At 56.0% G+C, this 18,668-nt stretch overlaps 1 protein-coding gene across 2 annotated transcripts in view; it reads right to left on the bottom strand.

The window, feature by feature from the left end:
* Positions 1-18,668, bottom strand: part of SLC29A3 (solute carrier family 29 member 3) — a 41,958-nt gene that overhangs the window by 11,826 nt on the left and 11,464 nt on the right. The window contains exon 3 of one of the 2 annotated variants that reach the window (XM_070263268.1): positions 6,454-6,642. In XM_070263268.1, coding sequence (XP_070119369.1) covers positions 6,454-6,642 — 189 coding nt within the window. The remainder of the gene's footprint in view (positions 1-6,453; positions 6,643-18,668) is intronic. The other variant, XM_005602445.4, reaches the window with a different exon arrangement.

The raw sequence follows: 18,668 nt of genomic DNA, 5'->3' as shown, positions 1-18,668 counted from the left end.
CTGGCTCCAGTCTGTGCTCTCAGAATGACTTCCTGCCTCCCCTGGAATGAAGGAAATATGGGTGGTCCAGAACAGGCGGCCAGGGCAGGATTCTCCAGTGAGGGTCTCAGTTGTTACGGGCAATCGCTGAGGCCAAGCCAGTGCAGCCCAGGGCCAGCTCCCCCACTCCCCCCAGTCCATGCCCACATGTAAGTCATATCCTCCTCCCAGCCCCCTACCCGCCCAGACACTGCCCTGCAGGGAGAAGCAGGGAAGGCTGGCTCTCTGAGAAACGGTGTTTTTATTTTAGGGAGAGAGAACATCATCTAAAGGGGCTGTTAAACCATCAGATTAGACTAAGCTTTAAACAAGCTTGGACATTTAGTAAATTTTCCTGCTAACCAGTGGGTGAGGGCTGGGAGAAAAGCCAGATTAGTTATACGCAATTTTTTTTGGATACAATAGACAGACTTAAAAGGTAGAAAAAATATGTATGCACATAAATAGGTGTGAAATGATGAGCATGAAAAGTAAGAAAGGATTTCTTCAAACTGCTTTTGTGGTCCCAGGCTAATTTGAATTTCCTTCCCATCCTTGATCTCCAGCTGAAGGGGGAGCAGGTGCTGCTCCTGCTTCGTAAGGGGCAGGGGGAAGATGGAGGAAGGGGAAGGACAGTTCAAGGTCGTGGAGTGAGTCCGTGGGGAGCTGGGACGGGAACCCAGGTCTGCTGAGCCCCAGCCCACGGCTGTCTGCTGATGTGTGTTCTCCCTGGTGTCTTCATTCCACAGATGTGTACTGGGCACGTGCTGTGCTGGATGGCTGGGACACAGGACAGCCAAGGGACAGGCATTTTGATCTAGCGTGCAAAGTCCTAGTGTGCTGTATAGTCACAGGACATCCTGGGCACTTGTGAGGGACACAAACTCACCCTGGGTGTTGCACAGGCTTTTTGGAGGTGACACCTCAGCTGGAGTATAAGGTGTGTCTGGATGTGAGTATATATATCTTGTGAGAGATCGTGGCACGTTCAGGGAACTGAAATGGACTCTGGGGGACAGGTGAGACCGGGAGCGGAGGAGGCTGGAGAGACACGGAGCCCACGCTGGAGGGCCCTGTTCACCCGATGAGCACCAGGACTTGATCCTCGGAGCGGGGCATGGAGTGGACATATGGTCTCTGTCCACCAGCCCCCTTCCCCCAAGAACACTCCCTCTTCCATGCCAAGTCGTCTTGGGAGGTGGCTGGCCATACTGTCTAAGCGGACTCACCTACAAACGATGGGCACATGACTTGGTCCGGGGTGAGCAGACTGTCCCATGCCCCCCAGCCACTGAATTGGGTTGGGGATGAGCATGACCCAGGCAGGGCCAGTCCGTCGTCCCTGGGACTGAAAGGCAGAGTGAAGCTCGCTCTGCTGGGACTGTGTCAGGGGCCGCTGGTCACCACCTGGCCGGCGGCATGGAGAGAGGCGAATTCAGGATGAAGCCAAGTGGACACACACAGAGCCCAGGGATGGCACAAGAGAAGGAGAGCTCTGTGGACATTTGTGATCCCCCAGATCCAGCAAGGCCCGGAGGCAGAGCTGACTTTAATTTTCCAGATAAAGAATGAGAAAATTCCTTTTGTGTCTCTAATCATTTGTGACCAACAGTGCCAACTAACACAAAGGCTTTGCAGCTGGGGAGCGACATGGTCGGAAACTCCACCGCACTGTGGGCACCCTGCCTGTGTGACCCCTTCTTACCAGGAAGCAGGCTGCAAGGGACAGGCAATGAATACCTCCCAAGAGTAGCCTTCAGCCAGTGATGGGGAAGCAGGTGGATAAAGAGCCCAGCTCCCTCCCCTCGGGTGTGTGTTCCACACCGGCTCCTGGAGTTCCCAGGCAGGCCAAGCCGGTTGCCCTCTGTGGCAGCTGGCTTGATCAGGCATCCTTTATTGACTGTCTTCCCTTCCCTGTCTCCCTCTCCACTATCCTACCTTAACCTCCCAAATAAACAACTGGCGCTTCAATCCTTGCTCCAGGGTCTGTTTCGGGGGAACCACACACTAAGATTGCTGGGTCCATCTTCCCAGGGTCTGCAGGACCTCAGCCTGGGCAGGAGCGGGGTGGGCAGCCAGCTGGAGCACCTGGACCCCTGGGGGCCCAGAGCATCTACTGTGAGTGCACGCCAGGCCCCCTGGATGCTGGGGGTGATCCTACATACTCAATCCTGTCACAGAGCACCCCTCAACCTCCTGCAGCAGCGGGAGCTGCCCCACCCACCCCAAAGATAAGAGCCAGCAGGGGCACAGAGCGGGAGTCAGGAGACTGGAGCCCTGCCCAGCTCTGCCACCAACTCACTGCGTGACCCCAGGCAAATATTCAACCTTTCTGGGCCTGGTTCTGCATGTCAAAAAAGAAGAGGCTGGATGAGATAACATTCAGGTCCCTTCCAGTTTATGATTCTAAATTTGAAGAAATTCAAGCAGAGAGAGAGGCTGGGGACAAGTGTCAAAAAGTTCTAACAGTTCCGTGGGGCAAGGAGAGGGCACAGGACAGACCAGGAGATAAGAGGAGCACGGTAAGGACAGGATGCTGTCTTGTCCCCACTCCCAGGGCTGGCACAGGGCCTGTGGACACCTGGTAAATATCTGCTGGGTGCACGAACTGATGAGCAGGGGGTCTCAGCGGTGCACGGCGGCTGCCACGCGGGGCCTGAACCTCCCGCTCGCTCTCTGCTTCCTGCCTCCTTGGCACGACAGGGACACAGCTGTGAACATCTGCAGGCTTTCCAGCCAGCCTGGGGACTGGCCTCTGCCCCCAACCACCTCCTCACAGACGCACAGAGAAAGTCCCCCCCGGAATGCTGCTGGCATCACGGTGGCTCTCCTGTGCCTGTCACAACAAGGTAATTAGTTGCCTGGACAGGAAGGTTGCTTTGGAGGGAGCTGGGGGGCTTCTCATGCAGGCACCCGCAGGCGGAGATAAGGGAAGAGTGGGAGATGAGGAGGTAAACGCCACACACGTTACAGAAGCAATGTGCTTCCACCTCTGCCTCTGCTGCCCCCGTGACCCCTCACCTGCACAGGTCTCCTCCTCGCCTGCTAATTGCCTGCCACGTAACCATTCTCCCTGGAGCCTCGAGCCTCACCCATGGGCTCCAGGCCCTTGGGGATCTCGCCTGGGGCTATTTTCAGTGCTCATAAAGCTTTATGAAATGTGCCACACACGAGCCTGCCTTCCACGCACTAATGGCAGCATGCTGGCTCCCATCTCTGTTTCTTCCGCCTCGGGCAGGGAAAGTGGCCCAGGGGACGGTGATGCTGTTGGGATTCTGGGGAAAGTCTAGGCCCCTGTTGCCCTGGTGTCAGTGGTTCTGCTTTGGGACAGCAGATGGCCAAGATGACCACTCTAGCCCCGGGACCCTGCGGCAGTCACACTAACGTGAGATTCTTGGAGACGGCTGCCAGCTGTACCCAGGCTGCCAGCTTCCCCACCCCTCCTTGTTCATGAGGGCTCTGGACCCCAGGGGACTATTTCTTCATAAGTCCCCCAAATGTAAATCCTCCTCATAAGTATTTATGATGCTGCAGATTTAACATAATAAAACACTTGGCGATTATGGATGAGCCAGTCAGAGAAAGCCAGGGTTCTCCAGGAGGGGAGAAAAGGAGACATTTCAATTTCGCACATTAAAGAGAAAACAGCTTAGCCCCAAAGCATGTTCCCACAGCTCAGAAACAGACGGAGGCCTGGGAGCATTTCCCATGTTGCCCTCACCCTCCTCCTGGGCTGGAAAGGGTAGGGGCAGGACCCGGCGTGGGCTGGACCCTTCAGGACAATGCCCAGAAATGCTGAGCCCTCAGAGTCAGCTCCCCACCCAACCCAGGGAGGGCAGCGGCCTGGACGACCCAGGGTCCCTGCTGCAGACAGACACAGACCTTCTGAACCCCTCCTTCCTCCCAGCAGCCTGAAGCCAGGGCAGAGACGGGCGCTCACCAGAAGGGTCTGGGGGAGGCTCTGGTTGCAGGGACGGGACGGGCAAACTGGGGGGACTAGGAGGCAGGTGGCCCAGTGGTTCCGAGCACAGACGTGGGGCAAGAAGGGATCCAGTTCCAATCTGGCTCCACTCTCTTAATGGCCAGGTGACCTCAGTGAGCCTGTTTTCCTATCTGTAAAACAGGGTCATAAGCTTCCTGTTCGCAGGCTGTTGTGAGGATTAAAGGAGATAATGAGGGCTCAGAGGTGCTAATGACTCTTATTAGAGATGACACTCCCAGGGCGCTCAGGCTGGACCTTCCCTGCCACTGCTGACCCCTAGTCCCGGGCTGGCTTCTGGCCTGCTGGACCTTATGACCACAGAGGAGGCAGTGCCAGCAAACGCCAACTCAGGCCACTCCTTACCAGCCCCATGGTCTTGGGCACGTCTCCTAACTGCCACTTGGGAAATGGGTAACGTCACGGCCTCCCTCCTGGGTCCTGCGCATCCTAAGTGATATAATACGGGGTCACCAGGCATCACACCCTTGTTACAGTACAGACAGTGACTCCAGATCTAGAAGGGGACGGGGCTCTCATTTATGCGAGGCTGGGCTATTCAGCTGGACAAACCCCCATCCCCAGGACCAGCTGAGCGAGTGCACAGAGAGGAAGATGAGAGAGGCCTGGAAAGGAGAGAGGGCAGTGAGAGGCTCAGCAAGTCTGCGCCACCACGGTGCTGCCACTTCCTCCTGTCCTCCTCCTCCTGTGGCCCCTACCTGCCCTCATGCCTCTCTTTCGAGTGCCTGCCAGGGACCCTGCTCTGCCCTCAGGGGCTGGCCGTGCTGAGGGAACACCTGGCTCTGCCCCCAGCTCCATCCCCTCACTCCTCCTGGGGTGGTCTCTGGAGGCTGCGCCCCACCTGCAAGAACACTGAACACGGCCCTGTGTGCCGGGGGCAGGCAGGAGGTGAAGGGCCCTCAGGCCATCGGAGCATCACCCTCCTCCTCGCTCTTCCACCTGCACTTTGGTTTTAAGAAGAGGGCAAATTCTTTGTCATCCCTTCCGTTGACAGGTGGGGACCATGTCCCCTTGAAGCCAGGTGGGCCTCGTGACTGCCTCGCCCAGTCGAGCGTGGCAGAAGTGACACTACGTGGCTGCAGAGCCTAGTGTACAAAGACCAGGCAGCTTCTGCCCTGCTCTCTTGGAGCACTTGCTCTTCAGCCACAGAGGAAAAGTCCCACTACCGGTGGCCAGCATGCGAGAGACCACAGGGAGAGACCGGAGAGCGAGACGGAGAGAGATGTGCCGAGGAGGCCCAGCAGCCCGCCCCAGCTGTCTGCAACCTGTCTGTGGGAGAGACACCAAGCCCGAGCGCCAGCCGAGCCTGCTGACTCCCAGAACCTGAGACACTAACTATGGTTCTCATTGTAAGCCACTATGCTTTGGGATCATTTTTACACAACAGCGGATAACTGGAACAGCCCATAGCATGCTTGGAAAGACTGGTCTATTCAGGCTTAGCTCACATGAAGCCCATGTGCTGCCCTCTCTCCTCCTGTACTCAGAGCAGACATCATTAATCAATCACAGCACACACAAACCCCCTACCCTCCGCCTCCTGGGGCCTGACCTGCCTTAGAATCGTGTTCAACCAGAGATCTAGACAGTCGCTACAAATTGAGCAGAGGTGGGTAAAACAGATTTGCCATCAGTGATCCAACGTTTCAGCAGGTGTACCCAAGAGAAGCCCCAGTTTCTGAATCATAACAATGTCACCGAGTGGTAGCTTAGGGGAAATGCAGGCAAAGTAGCCAGGGCTGCTGCCCTGCCAAACCCAAACAGAGAATGGATGGGAAAAGTCCCCCCCTGGGGTCAAAGGGCCGTGCTAATCTGTCTGGCTGTCTCCTAAATCATTCCCTCTTCCTCAGCACATCCAGAAGGAGGCTGTCTCCCGGCCCTTACTAACACAGCGTCAGAAGTTCCCTATGGACCCCTCTGAGTGATCGACACGTGGGCTAGTGTTACCAGCCCAGCACTGAGCAGTTTGGTCCCCACTCCCATATAGCAAGAGCCAGAGCTGTGGGATGCCAGGCTCTCAACTTCCGACTGCTCTCAGAAATGCCTGGAAGACCAGCTGCCATAGTTCTCACTCCCTGGGCCCCACCCTGCCGTCCACATGGTGTCCCCTGGCTGCAAGGCCTGCAGCCCAGGCAGCTGTGGACAGACAGGCTCCTGAGGGGAAAAGGGAGGGAGATGCGTGCTCCCACAGGCCTCCTGCTGGCTGCTGACATGATGTCACAGCGTGTGGCTGGACAGTGGAAGTCCACTCCTTGACTGGCACTCCACCAGCAGGCCCAGGTGACCTCCCAGTCTTCACAGAGGAGTCTGAGCTGCCCGCCTCCTGCTCTGGTGGCTGCCGTCTATGCAGGTGGAAAAGCAGCAGCCGTGGACGAAAGGCAGGTGGGGAAGGCTGGAGTGAGGTGGGGCCTGCGGGAGGGAGGACGGTGGCTTACCTGTTGACAAGCAGGAAGTTCGCCATGAGGCACAGCACGGACGGCACAGTGGAGGCGACGGCAAGGTAGCTCTCAAAGTAGTTCTGCAGGCACAGAAGCGAGGAGGCCGCTGAGGTCACGAGGATGCACGCCCACCCGAGAGCAGAGACAGGGCCCTCTCGGTGGTGCTTCTCCCCTGTCTTCAGATTCCTACAAGTGATGGGTAAGTCTCCCCAAAGACAGCATGGTCCTGCCCCATCTCCAACCTAAGACCACTCACTTGGTCACTCAACAAACACACACCAACATGAGCTATGGTAAGTGCTGGCACATACGGAAGGAGAAGACATTGTCCCTGCCCTCAGGGAGGTCCCTAATGCTCTGAAGCCCAGGTTTCCACCCATACTCCATCCCACCAAGGATGACTCAATGGGGTCAAGACTCGATATCCATAAAGAAAAACTTTGCCCTGCCAGCCTTCATAGCCACTGTCAAATTTCAGAGTTATCCAAACGGGTTTTGTTATGACCCAACCAGAATCTCACACTGTTGTAACCAAGTGAGGCCTCTTAGAAAGACGCCAGGCCCCGATCCTTGCAGGACAACTTTGTTCTGACTCCGGATTTGCTCCCTCAATAGAGCAGCTACCCGAGGCCAAAGCCATTTGGGGAAGTGGCTCCTAGACGCCAAGATTAGGAAAAAGGGCATTTTCCTAGAAGCAGCTTAGGGGTATTACAGACACAGAGTGCATGAGACCACAGACAGGATGAAGAGCTCCTGATTATAATGTGCTGGAACTTACAGCTAAATAAGCTGCATGGTAACTGTGTGTGTTGTTCAAAACTCAGAGAGCTTCCACTCATTAGGGTGGATTTCACTGTGTGTACATTATCCCTCAACACACCTGTCTTAAAATACCCAAAACCTCAGAAAGAGCTGACATCTCTTGGCTTTGGTCATTGTGTGTCACCCCACGAACCCGAGGTCAGCAATGATGGTGGGTTCTGAGCTGTGACAACAGCTCAAGTGTATGAAGCACTTACTGAGCGCCAAATACAAGGGGTTTATATGAATCATATTGTTTACCCTGAAAAATAAAAAAGGAGCTGTGAGTATTTTACTCCAGAAAGCTTATGAAGTTGAACTTAACTGAGGAAATACTTTGAGTTACAAATCTGCCTAGTGCAAAGAACCATGTGTGCAAACACTCGCCAATGTATGAGGAACCCTGGCGACTGTAGGGGTCGCTACAGAGTCTCAGACGTGCCTCCCCCCTTTAGGAACTGGGCGGCCCACGGGGAGTGTAAGAGAGCTGGCGAACGTCTTTAACATCTCAAAACACCACAGGATGAGACGCCAGAATTCCCTGCCTTTTTGCCAAACCAGAGGTAATAGCAGTGAGTTCTAAGGGAGTTCCAGGGAGGGGGTGGCACGAGGCGGGCTGAGCACCTGACAGAACTGGAATGAGTGGGTTTGGGGAAAGGTCCAGGGGAGGGGATCTGAGTCATCCCTGGGACAGAGGTCAGATCTCTCTTTTCTGGGAGATTTGTGGCGGCCAAGAAAGGAAGATGTCATAATGGGCTCCAACCAGGCTGAAGCACAGACCACTCCACTGTCCCTTTTTCAGCCTGCAGAGCGTTTTGTGTCTTTGAAATCTGCACCCTGAATATAAGATCCTGGTGGCCCCGCAATTAAAATGATAATCACAGCTAGTGCGGTCCATCAACCATGAGCCTTAGAAATAGCCTGCCTCCTTTGCAGTGCCACCTCATTGTTCCTGCCCTGATGGGCTCAGTAGAGCCTGGACTGGCCGAGGCACTCAGTCAATTACATCTTGACACAGTGGCTGGGCCTATGTGAGCACAGGAAGGCTCCAGGGGGGAGCAATGGAAAAAAGCCCCAGGGAAGAGATGGCTGTGTGTGGCGGCTAAGACTGCGGCAAATCTGAGCCCCGAGGTGGCTCCCTTTGTGCAGGGGCCACTCATTCCACGGCTGTCTGTGAACGGCCATCGTGTGGGATAGGAATCTCCCTCTTTGTTTTTTTTGAGCAGGCTCAGGTTCCTTGACGTCTTAGGAATGGGGATTTTCTAGGTAATTGAATGTTCTGGTTTGTTGATATTTAAGCAGAAAATGGTTCCTTTAATGTTGGAAAGCTTTTTAAATATTGACAACTGAATAAGGCTATGACTCCCTGTCTGTTGACCGAGCCCGTTTCTCTGCTTTACGACGAGCATGCGGGAGCGAGAATGGACTTGCCCTGGGCCATCTTTTTACTGGTACCGATCAGGGGCTGCGGATGGTGACAGAGGTTGACTTAGCACATCCCACGGAATTTATTTTTTTAACTTAATTCCTAATAAACATGTGGCGGTTCTTACTTATTTGCTGCTTTTGCCTGTAAGTAGAATTCTAGCAAAATGAGGTGATGTGGGCAGATTCTTCAGGTGGCCCCCATGATCCCAGCCTCCCATGTTCACACTCTTGTGGGATCCCCTCGGCTCAGTGTGGATGGGACTGTGACTTGCTTCTAACCCAGAGAATATAACAAAGGCGACACGAGCATGTGTACAGGATCACGGGAGTATGTTACACGAGATGGGAGCGCCAGTCTCACTCGACTCTTTTTCTCTCTTGATGGTTTGGAGGAGCCAGTGGCCATGCTGGGGAACCCCACGTGGCAAGGACTACAGGTGACCCCTAGTTGCTGAGTGTTTCTGACCAACACCCAGCAAGAACCTGAGGCTCTCAGCCCGCCAACTGGAAGGAAGTGAATTCTGCCAACAACCCCAGTAAGCCTGGAAGTGATGCTTCTCCGGTCGAGCCTCCGCAGAGACCGCGGCGCTGGCTAACCCCTTGACGCGGCCAAGTGAGACTGGAGCCGAGGACCCAGTGAAGCCAAGCCCAGACTCCTGGCCTACAGATACTGTGAGATAATAAACATGTGCTGTTCTAAGCCACAAAGTTTGTAGTATTTTGTTACACAGCAATACATTCCTAATTAATAAGTGTTTCGGAGAGCTGAGTTCCTACTGACGAGGGTTTTCCTGAATACGGCAGCCTTTCTGTTGCAGAGGCTCCTGCTCCTCGGAGGCTGTGGGACGGACCGGGTGACACCCTCTGAAGGGCAGGGGGAGCAAAGCCCCACGAGGCAGGCTTTGACCAAGGAGAGGCAGGAGATGGGAATGAGATGAGAGACAAGTTGCCTGCCTTTCCTCTCCCCTACCTACGGTTCTGAAATGTGGCGGCTCCCTGTGGCTCCTCTGGAGTCACCTCGTGGGCCTGAGTGGCCAGCTGTTTTGCCGCAAAGCTGTGGGCAGCTCAGGACCCCGAAGCCTGTATTTGCTCTCTTCTGCCCCTGCCCCACCTCCCTCTTCCCTCATTCTTACTTCTCTAGGATAGCACTCTCTGACGGACCATGTGCACAGGTGTGGCCTCAGGCTCCTTTCTAAGAAACATTCGACAGCAAGGCCAACACTGAATTCTTGATTATGCACTTTGCAGACCTGCAGTGGGCATTTCCTTCTTGGGTCCATCCCATTTGCTTCCAAGCAAATGGAATTTTACTTCTCCCATTTTACTCAAGAAAATGGAACGACATTTGAATCCTGGCTCAAACACACTGCAGTTAGCAGTCGTGCCCGCTCCAGAGCGATCTGCACTCTCCATCCCACAGGGCATTTCCTGGGATGCAATGCTTGGGGAGAACCATGCCAGAGTTCACCTCCACTTGGGCCCGATTCCTGAGAGCTCCCTCAAAAGGCTCTGTTGTTATCTATCCCACCAGGTGCCCTACCACATGGTTGATGAACACGGCCTTGACTTCCAGAGGTGAACCCAAGGACCCCAAAGGCCGGCGCTAGCTAGGGAGTGGAGGAATGAGAAGAATACCAGTGCAATGGCACTGGGCCACCTCGTATGGCAGCAGAGGCTGTGCTGTCCTTGCACAACCCCAGGGGCACCAGTCCTGTAGATTATGATACGAATGGAGGCCCTCAGAGCTGTGCAACACAGCAGCCCTGTTTACACAGCCCAGAGCAAGCCTGCAGTCCTGGGGGTCAGTTTAGGCCTTACGTAACTGCAGGTGGAAGACAAAGCGTGATTCAGCAAGAAGGCAGGGCCGGGAAGTGGGTGGATGAAGCAGGCCAGGAGATTATGAGATGATGAGGCCTCCCCAAGCAGGTTTTTCTGCTTCAGCAGCTGGGAGACCCACAGGCTGGCACTCCCACGGCCCTCAGCCCGGCTGGGTGGCCACTGTCCATCAGGCCAGCATCTCTTCCTGTTTCAGCCCATTCCTCTGCTTACGAAGATGTGGCGAGCTGCTGTGTGCCCAACCCGGCGCTGGTGGTTTGGGCTATAAAACAGAAAGGACAGGGTGCCTGCCGCCCTCAGGGAGCTGTCATCTGGTGCAACCCCACAGGTGTAGTACAATGGACACAAAGTATGGGGGGGCGGTCTTCCCACAGGAGGCCGTCTTGGACCGCATCCTGAAAGGCTGGGGGAAGTTTGCAGACAGACATGGGGAGGTGGGAGTGCTGGTGGAGAGAGGAACAGCATGTGCAAAGGCACCAAGGGAGGCCTCTTTGCCACTTAGGACTGGAACCCAAGTTCATTTGGTGGAACAGACCCCCTGAGGGTTTCCTCAGCATCAACAGGAATCTGCTGAATTGAGACAAACCTGCACCGTGCAGTCCATTCAATCCAAACACACGGGAGAGAGGCAGGGACGCAGCACAGCACCCCCCTCCCTCTTGGGGTGTCAGTGAGAGAGCGGCCCCGCCTGTCACCATTCTGAACTTTCTGACCCAGTGTGAGGTGGAGTGAGGCCCAGTTCTGAGGAACAAAGAGCAAATGCTGCGCTCCCTGCCCCTCCCCTGCACTCTGCAATGACCTGGGGCTGGGGAGGGGCTTAGCACACGGGGTCTGGCAGGAGGACTATCAAAGGTCATTCCTGGCACCTGTCAGGTAACACAAGCACGGAAATGGAAGCCCTGCAGAGTTCCAAGAAACTGACATGTGAAAAAAACTGCCTATGTGCGGCCTGCACAGACCTCAGACCATTTGCTCCTAACACAGCCTGTAAGAGCAAGGCAGGGACAGGTTGCTCCCACTTCACAGATCAGAAACTGAGGCTACAGAGGGACAAGCTGCACGGTGGTGAGTGCTGGTGGCACAATCTTCTGAGGCAGGGCAGGGATGGGGCCAGGGGTTGGTGGTGGGGAGATAGTCATCACTGCTCCACAAACCCCAGAGTGGCTCCAGCTGAGCCGCCTGCCTCATACCACAAGCCCCGACACTGTCACTGGGGTGGCGGCCCGCCACCGGGCTGCCCCAGGGGCTGGACAGGCAGCCCACATGCCCTCCCAGCAGTGAGCAGGGGCCAGCTCACAGGATCTGAGGTTCCAGCAGGGTGGCCTCTCCCCTCTGCCCCAGCCCTTACATGCAGGTGACCTGCCCAAGCCAGCAAATGATGCAAGGTCTGACTTCTCTCCCCTCTGCCTGGTAACTCTCTTTTTTCCTTAAACCCCACTGTCCATTCCCCTGGGGCCTGTGGATCTGAGAGTGTTAAAAAGAAAAAAACCCAAAAAGATTAAGAGAAAAGACCTCTCTTCTGTCAGCCACCCGAAATGGATGGACACGGTCTGCTGATGAGCACAGACCACGTTACAGAGGACACAATAGCTGGGAAGCCCCGGGCAGGCCTCCAGCTTCTCTCCTGACTGTGCAGACCCCAGCAAAGACCCCTGGCCTGGTGGGGGTGGGGCTCATAACCCAGACTGTGGGAAGACCCCCGCCCAGAGGTGCCAAGGGCCAGCGGCGCCCAATGGCAGGTAGGCATGGAGGAGCCATTGCCGGCCCCCGCACGGGGCACTTGATCCACTTGCCATGGAGACAAGGAAACTCGTTTTCATCTCTTACACCCTGGCCCAGTTTGTGAACACCAGGACGGGGAGAAACCCTTCTCAAACACAATTTAAAAACCCACCAGAGCTAGCTGGCCAGATGTGAGGCCCATTTTTGGATGGGGAGCATTTCTTCCCTCCACCACGCTGAGAGGCTCTGTGCTAAGCGTCTCTTCTGGAAGAATTTAATTCCGGGCTCAGAGTCCAGGTAAAGAGGTTTCTTCGGGCAGGGAGGCCCCGAAATGAGCCTGTTTATCTCTGGCAGACCCTGGCTAAGCTTCCTCTCTCCAAATGCCATTTGGGCACTTTGAAATAAGTGCAGTAAATTAGTCACGAGCTGCGGCAGACTAACCCGGCGCCCGGCCGCCCGGTGGTTTCGGAGAGGCAGCTCTGCGCAGCCCCCACCTCAAGAGTGGGCGGCAGAGGCAGCTGGGCTCCTGCGGGGCGAGAAAAAGCGATTCGAGCCTGGGGGGTGGCAGCTCGAGGCAGCAAAGCGTTACCTGGATCACAGGGGCATGAAATTAGCAGCAGTGAGCGGGTTGCAGTCAAGAATAGTTTGCCATTGCAAACTTGCTGCCTTCGGAGAGAGAGCCGAGTTCTGCAGCCTGGGATGCTGTAGGGGAGGCACCCTCGCCCTGGCATCCACCAAAGTCATTGCTGGGCAGGCTGAGAAGTGAGCAGAGGGCAGGTGTCCCCATGAGGGGTGCAGCTGGCATCCTGTCTGTGGGTTCCAAGGCCCCATGTTTGGAGCTCTGGTCCAGGAAATCTAATGAGTGTGTGGCCGGGGGCATGGATGAGCTGGGAGAGCTGGCTGGGCAGGGAAGGAGGGGTGGTGCCTGTTCCTGGGGCCAGACAGGTGAGGGAAACAGAAGCCCAGATCCGCCTGTGTGAAGGGGTGGCCAGTGGCCCAAAGGCAGAACAAAGCTGGGCAGAATCGGAGAGGTAAGGCCAGGAAAGATGCTGGCCAGACAGACCCAGTCACAGGCGGGACGGGGCCCCATCAGACCTTTGCACGCTGCTCTGACATCCGTCTGACACTCGGCCTCTCTGGCCAGCTCCAGGGTGGGCTCTCCGGGGTCACTAGAAACCTTATTCTTCAGCAGCCCTCCCCAGCCCGCGATCCTTTTTCACATCTCCTTGGAATCCCTGCCAGAGGATGAGCAAAGCTCCGAGGTTTTCTGGAGTGAGCCTCCCACCTCGCGCTACTCCGTGGAAAGCTTTTTGGGGCAGACTTGCTCCGTGGAGTTCCCCCTTCCTGGCCTGCATTTCCTTTCTCCCTCACTGCTGGCTAAGAGGCTCACTCAGGGCTCCCTCGGGCTCAGAAAAAAAACCTCTTCAGCTTCGTTGCCTCCAGCCACCAGGCCCCTAGTTCCCTTCGCTCCAAACTCCCTAAACACGCAGCCCAGGCCCTCCGTGCGAACGCCCCCTCCTGGGCTACTCTGCGAAAGACTCCTCCAAAGGGCCCTCTTTGCAGCCCATCCATCATCAAGGCCTGGTCTTGGTCCTCACACTCCAGATGCCACGTGCCACCCCATCTATACTGGGTTGAATAGTGTCCCCCCAAAATTCATGTTTCCCCAGAGCCTCAGAACGTGATCTTATTTGGAAAGGGGGTCCTTGCAGCTACACTGGGTTAGGATGACATCATACTGGATCAGGGTGGGCCCTAAATCCAATGCCTGGTGTCCTTATAAGAAGGAGAGGGCGCACAGACACAGGAGAGCATCGTGTGAACAAGCCAGAGACTGGAGTGACGCTGCCACAAGCCAAGGAACGCCATGGACTGCTGACAGCTGCCAGAGCCTGGAAGAGGCAAGACAGGGTGTGCCCTCGAATCCTCGGGGAGCATCCTGCCAGCCCCTTGAGCTTGGACTTCTGGCCTCCAGAATGTGAGGTGGAAATTCCTGTGGTTCTAAGCCATGGGAATTGTGGTACCTTGTTACAGCAGCCACGGGGAACCACCACGCCTCCCCTCCAGGGATCCCCACTGGGACTCACAGGCCGCCTCCCTGCCCTGCCCCCAGCAGCTCAGTCCTCTGCTCTCTCTGCCACCAGAGGAGCCTCCTGAGCCCCACCCTTACTTTCCTCCTCCTTGTGCTGCAGTCCTGCCTCGGGAAGCTCATCTCCCCTGGCTTCGACAACCTCCATGCCTGCAGAACAATCTTCACTGCCTGCCAGCCAGCCGCCTGGGTGGCCTGCTGAGCCCCAGCTCCCAGCTCCCAAATCAAAGGCCTTCAAGAGAACCCCCGAGCGACCCCTCCTGAGGCTCCATGGTTCTTCTCTCCCTTTTGCAGCGCCCCCCTCTTCAACGTTTCTTTGGTTTCTCCTTCTCCCTCACCCCAGGTCAATCATTTGCCGGCCCCCATGTCCCCATCACCTGACTGTGGGGCATGTTCCCACCCAACCCCCCGACCCTGACAGCTCCCCTCTGCCTGCCCTGGGTGCCAGCCAATCCCCTAGGCTCCCAGCCCCGCCCCCCCCAATCTTTGCTCCAGCTCCTCCAGGGCTCGGCTGCCCTCTGCCTCTCCACTCCAGGCCGTGCCCATTCGTCCCAGCGTGGTCTGCCTTGCAGGGCCCAGGAGCTGCGCCCGCCTCTCCAAAGAGTCTTGCCTCCTGGGCCCTCCTCGAGCTCCTTGGTGCTCTGTCCCCTGTCTTTCAGCCCTTTTTCAGGACACGCTTGGGACTCCAGTTTAGTTAAATGATGGGACACGTGGAGTGAGGGAGGCGGGGAGACTAACGTATGTCTCAGGTAGCGGGCGGAAGAGGGGTGTCTGTTTCTGAAAGTACGAGGGAGCTATGGGAGGCCTCTGAGCAGCAAAACAGGACAATTGGTGCTGGCAGAGAGGAGTCGCCTGGCAGGAGTGGGTGGGATGCAGAGGGGAGGAGCGGGTGGCAGTGGCTGTGCACTGACTCACTCATCTATTCACTGCAGAAGTGTCACAGGCAGTCATCTCCCGGAGCTCATTTACTCATTCAGCAAATAACGGCCAAGCACCTTATATTTGCTAACATGAGCTGGAGGCTGGGGATGCCGTGTTCTCCAGTGAGGGAGGAAAAAAGGAGTAAACAGCAAATAAGAGAAAGAAAGATTGCAAGTTGTAATAAATGCAATAAAAAAAAAAAAAAAAAATAAGGGGCTAAAACAGAGTCCATTGGGGAGGGTCACAAGAGAACACCTCTTGAAGAAGGCAAGGTTTGGATGGAGACCAACAGGGTAAGCTGTGTGAGGGGTGAAGGGAAAAGCATTCTAGACAGAGGGAACAGTGTATAGTTGGCCCTGAGGCAGGAATGAGCTCGGTGGGTTCAAGCTACTGAAAAACTGGGGTGACCCTGGAGTACCGGGAGGGAGGGAGAGAGTCGGGGGACCAAGCTGGAGGCAGGGCAGGGCCAGGGGGTCCGGGTGGGGCTGGAGTTTGGATCTTGTTCCAAGAGCAACAGGAAGCCACAAAGGACTCTAAACGGCTGAGCAACTTGGTACCAGTGCACTTTCCCTGAACCCTCCCACACTCTGCTGCTCTGAGTGCTTTCATGTACTCACTTCCTCGGTGCTCACAGCACTCCTTTGAGGGAAGACTGATGATGCAGATGAGGAAACTGAGGGTCAGAGAGGTCAAGTACTTGCCCAAAGTCACACAGTTCAAACCCTGCCTCTGTCCCCAAAGCTTGAGCCCTCACGTGGCGCAGTGGACGGCCTCTGTATTTACGTCTAGGAGAGATCACTTCTGCAGGCTCCGTGGAGAAACTATTGGAGGAGGTGCCCCGGGAGCCAGCAGCCAGCGAGGCTGAGGCTGGGGTGATGGCCATAGAGGGAAGAACTGGAGATATTTTGGAGGTAGAATTGACAGGACTTGCTGACAGACTGAATGTGGAGGTAGGACAGAGGGAAATAAAGGGTAAGCCCTAAGCTCCAGGTTGACCGACTTGGAGTAAGCAGGGCATGCTGCTGGCTGGGTAGGGAAGGCCTGCTCCGGCATGACCCATGCATGCCGGGTAAAAGGATGACCCCACGTGAGTCTCCAAACCCGAAAGCAGGATCACGGTGTGTGATCCCAGGATGAGGGTCTTCCTCCTGCACCCCCCACCCCCTCAGTCCAGCGCTGACACACGATGGGCTTCCACAAACACTTGAGATGAATTCATCATTCTGCACTTATTTATTGAGCTCAATAGATATTCTAGACACAGGGGATGGAGCCCAAGTTCCTGCCTTCATGGAACTGATGGTCTGGTCAAGGCGGCAGTCGGCAAACACAAACAAATGAACAGACAACACGTCAGGCAGCGACCAGTGCTGGGAAGAGAAGGGAGCAGGGTAGGTGCCTCTAGAGCAGATCTCCGAACCTGGTGGAGAAGAGGCCGTAAGGGAGTGTCTCGTCCAGGGCTCAGAAGTGACCGCCACGCCTGCTTGTTACGGGTCATCTCCGGTGGCTGAGCTCCGGTGGCTCTCACTCCACGAGGGCAGAGGTGAGTAGCTGCAACCCAGATCGTGTGGCCCAGAAAGACTAAAGCATTTACCATCTGGGTTTTCACAGAAAAATCTGCCAACCTCGCTCTAGTTTCTTAGATACGGAAACGGAGCCCCAAGTCGCCCAGAAAATTTGAAACAGTCAGAAACAGAACGCAGCTCTCCTGAATTCTAGTTCTTTCTACCAAGCAGGGTGAGCACGGAAAATGCAAACCTCAATCCTGTCAACCCTTCTGACCGCTCCTCTGTCAAGCCTTCCTCAGGCTCCCTAACAAGGGGCAAGCTGGCGTTCAACTGTTCATCCTTTTTGTTCCCCCAGGCACCCTCAGGCTGGAACCCTAAAAGGGGGAGAAATGGCTCAGAAACAGATGGAGGGAAGGGTCAGAGAAACAGGAGCCCTGTAAATCCACGCCCAGGTGACCCTGAGCTCCGAGGGCAGAGCTGGTCCACTCACGGCTGAAGCTCAGGCAGCCTGACCATGTGGCCAGGGCGAGGAGGAAGAGGCCTTCCAAGAAACCTCCCCACCTCCTCCAACAGTCCTGGCGTGGCCGGGACAGCTTCTGCAGCCCCCAGAGGGCCGTCGTGTATCAGCATCCCAGGCTGACCGCCGGGGCGCTGGGGCATGTGGGTAAAGAGGAGGTGGTCTGGGGCTGCTCCGCATGCTCCCTGCAGAAGGAGACCCAGGAGAGCCCCACAGAGGGGGAGTCTTAGGAGACCAGTCGGCACTTCCTCATCCCACACGCCATCGTTGCTGCGGGGAGCGTTTCTCTTGGGAGACCCACGTGGGCCGAACCACAGGCTGCTGACAGGCCTCAGGAGCACACGCGTGCACACTCACATGCGCTACACAAATACACACGCACACAGAGGACCCCCCAGACACCAGCAAGGGGCCCCCAGGCTCCGGCCGCCATGCAAACCCCTTCCAGACGATGATGCCGGTAACGAAAGTGCCCGGCAAAGATTCCGATTGGGCTCTGCTCTCCGGCTACTCGCGATGATCAATCATGTTAAGGAGACACTGGAGCACTTAAGGCCCAGGCCATGTTCTAATTGGTCGAGGAAATCACCTCTGGATTCTAAGGACGAGTGCAGGAAGAAATAAAATCGAAGGCGGCGGCGGGGGGGGGCGATCGATAGCCCAGGAGGGCCAGGGAGCAGGCGCAGGTGGGGAGACGGGGCCGTCAGCACGCAGGGAGAAAATAAAAAGAGAATTCGAGAACTCAAGGCCACGGAAGGCATGACTGACAGCGTTTTAAGACAGGCTTTTTCTCTCCCTCTGCAGGACGCAGCAAGAGCTAAAAACAGAAGAAAAAGCCATCACAGGTATATTTACTAGGAATGGCACGCTGGCTGGCTCTGCAGTTAGAGTCAGAGGGTGGACAAGGGAATAAAAAAAAATGACTCACTTTTGGTTCTAATTTTTAGAGATGGTTTAGAGCAGCCATCCATGCTGGCCTAAGCCACTGGGCAGCGGGGCGGGAGCGGGGGGGGGGGGGGGGGGGGGGTGGCGACCTGCCCTCTCTGCCAGGCAGGCACTCACCCATGCCCTGGGGCAGAAAGCCCAGAGCCCCACTCCCTCCTGCCTGATGCCCTGACTGTCCCCGCCACCCCCTTTTCTGGGATGACAGGGCTCAGGCAAAATCCTGCCTTAATCCGCTCTCATGGGGGAGGAGGAAGCTCACTCACTCAGCACCATTCTTTGGAATTCTCTCAAAGAGTGGATTGCCAAATGGAGTCCAAGCATCTTTTGCATTTGGAGAGATCTGAGTGGCACTAGGATTGGTCTGCAGGAGCATCTCAATCCACCTATATCCAGAACAGTGCGTGCTTCTCAAGGAACAGCATGCGGCACAGAAGCGTGGTTCCTG

The sequence above is a fragment of the Equus caballus genome, chromosome 1, assembly GCF_041296265.1.
Source record: "Equus caballus isolate H_3958 breed thoroughbred chromosome 1, TB-T2T, whole genome shotgun sequence".
NCBI classification, from domain to species: domain Eukaryota; kingdom Metazoa; phylum Chordata; class Mammalia; order Perissodactyla; family Equidae; genus Equus; species Equus caballus.
Note: the sequence above shows the minus strand (reverse complement) of the source record. Positions and strands in the feature narration are given on the sequence as shown.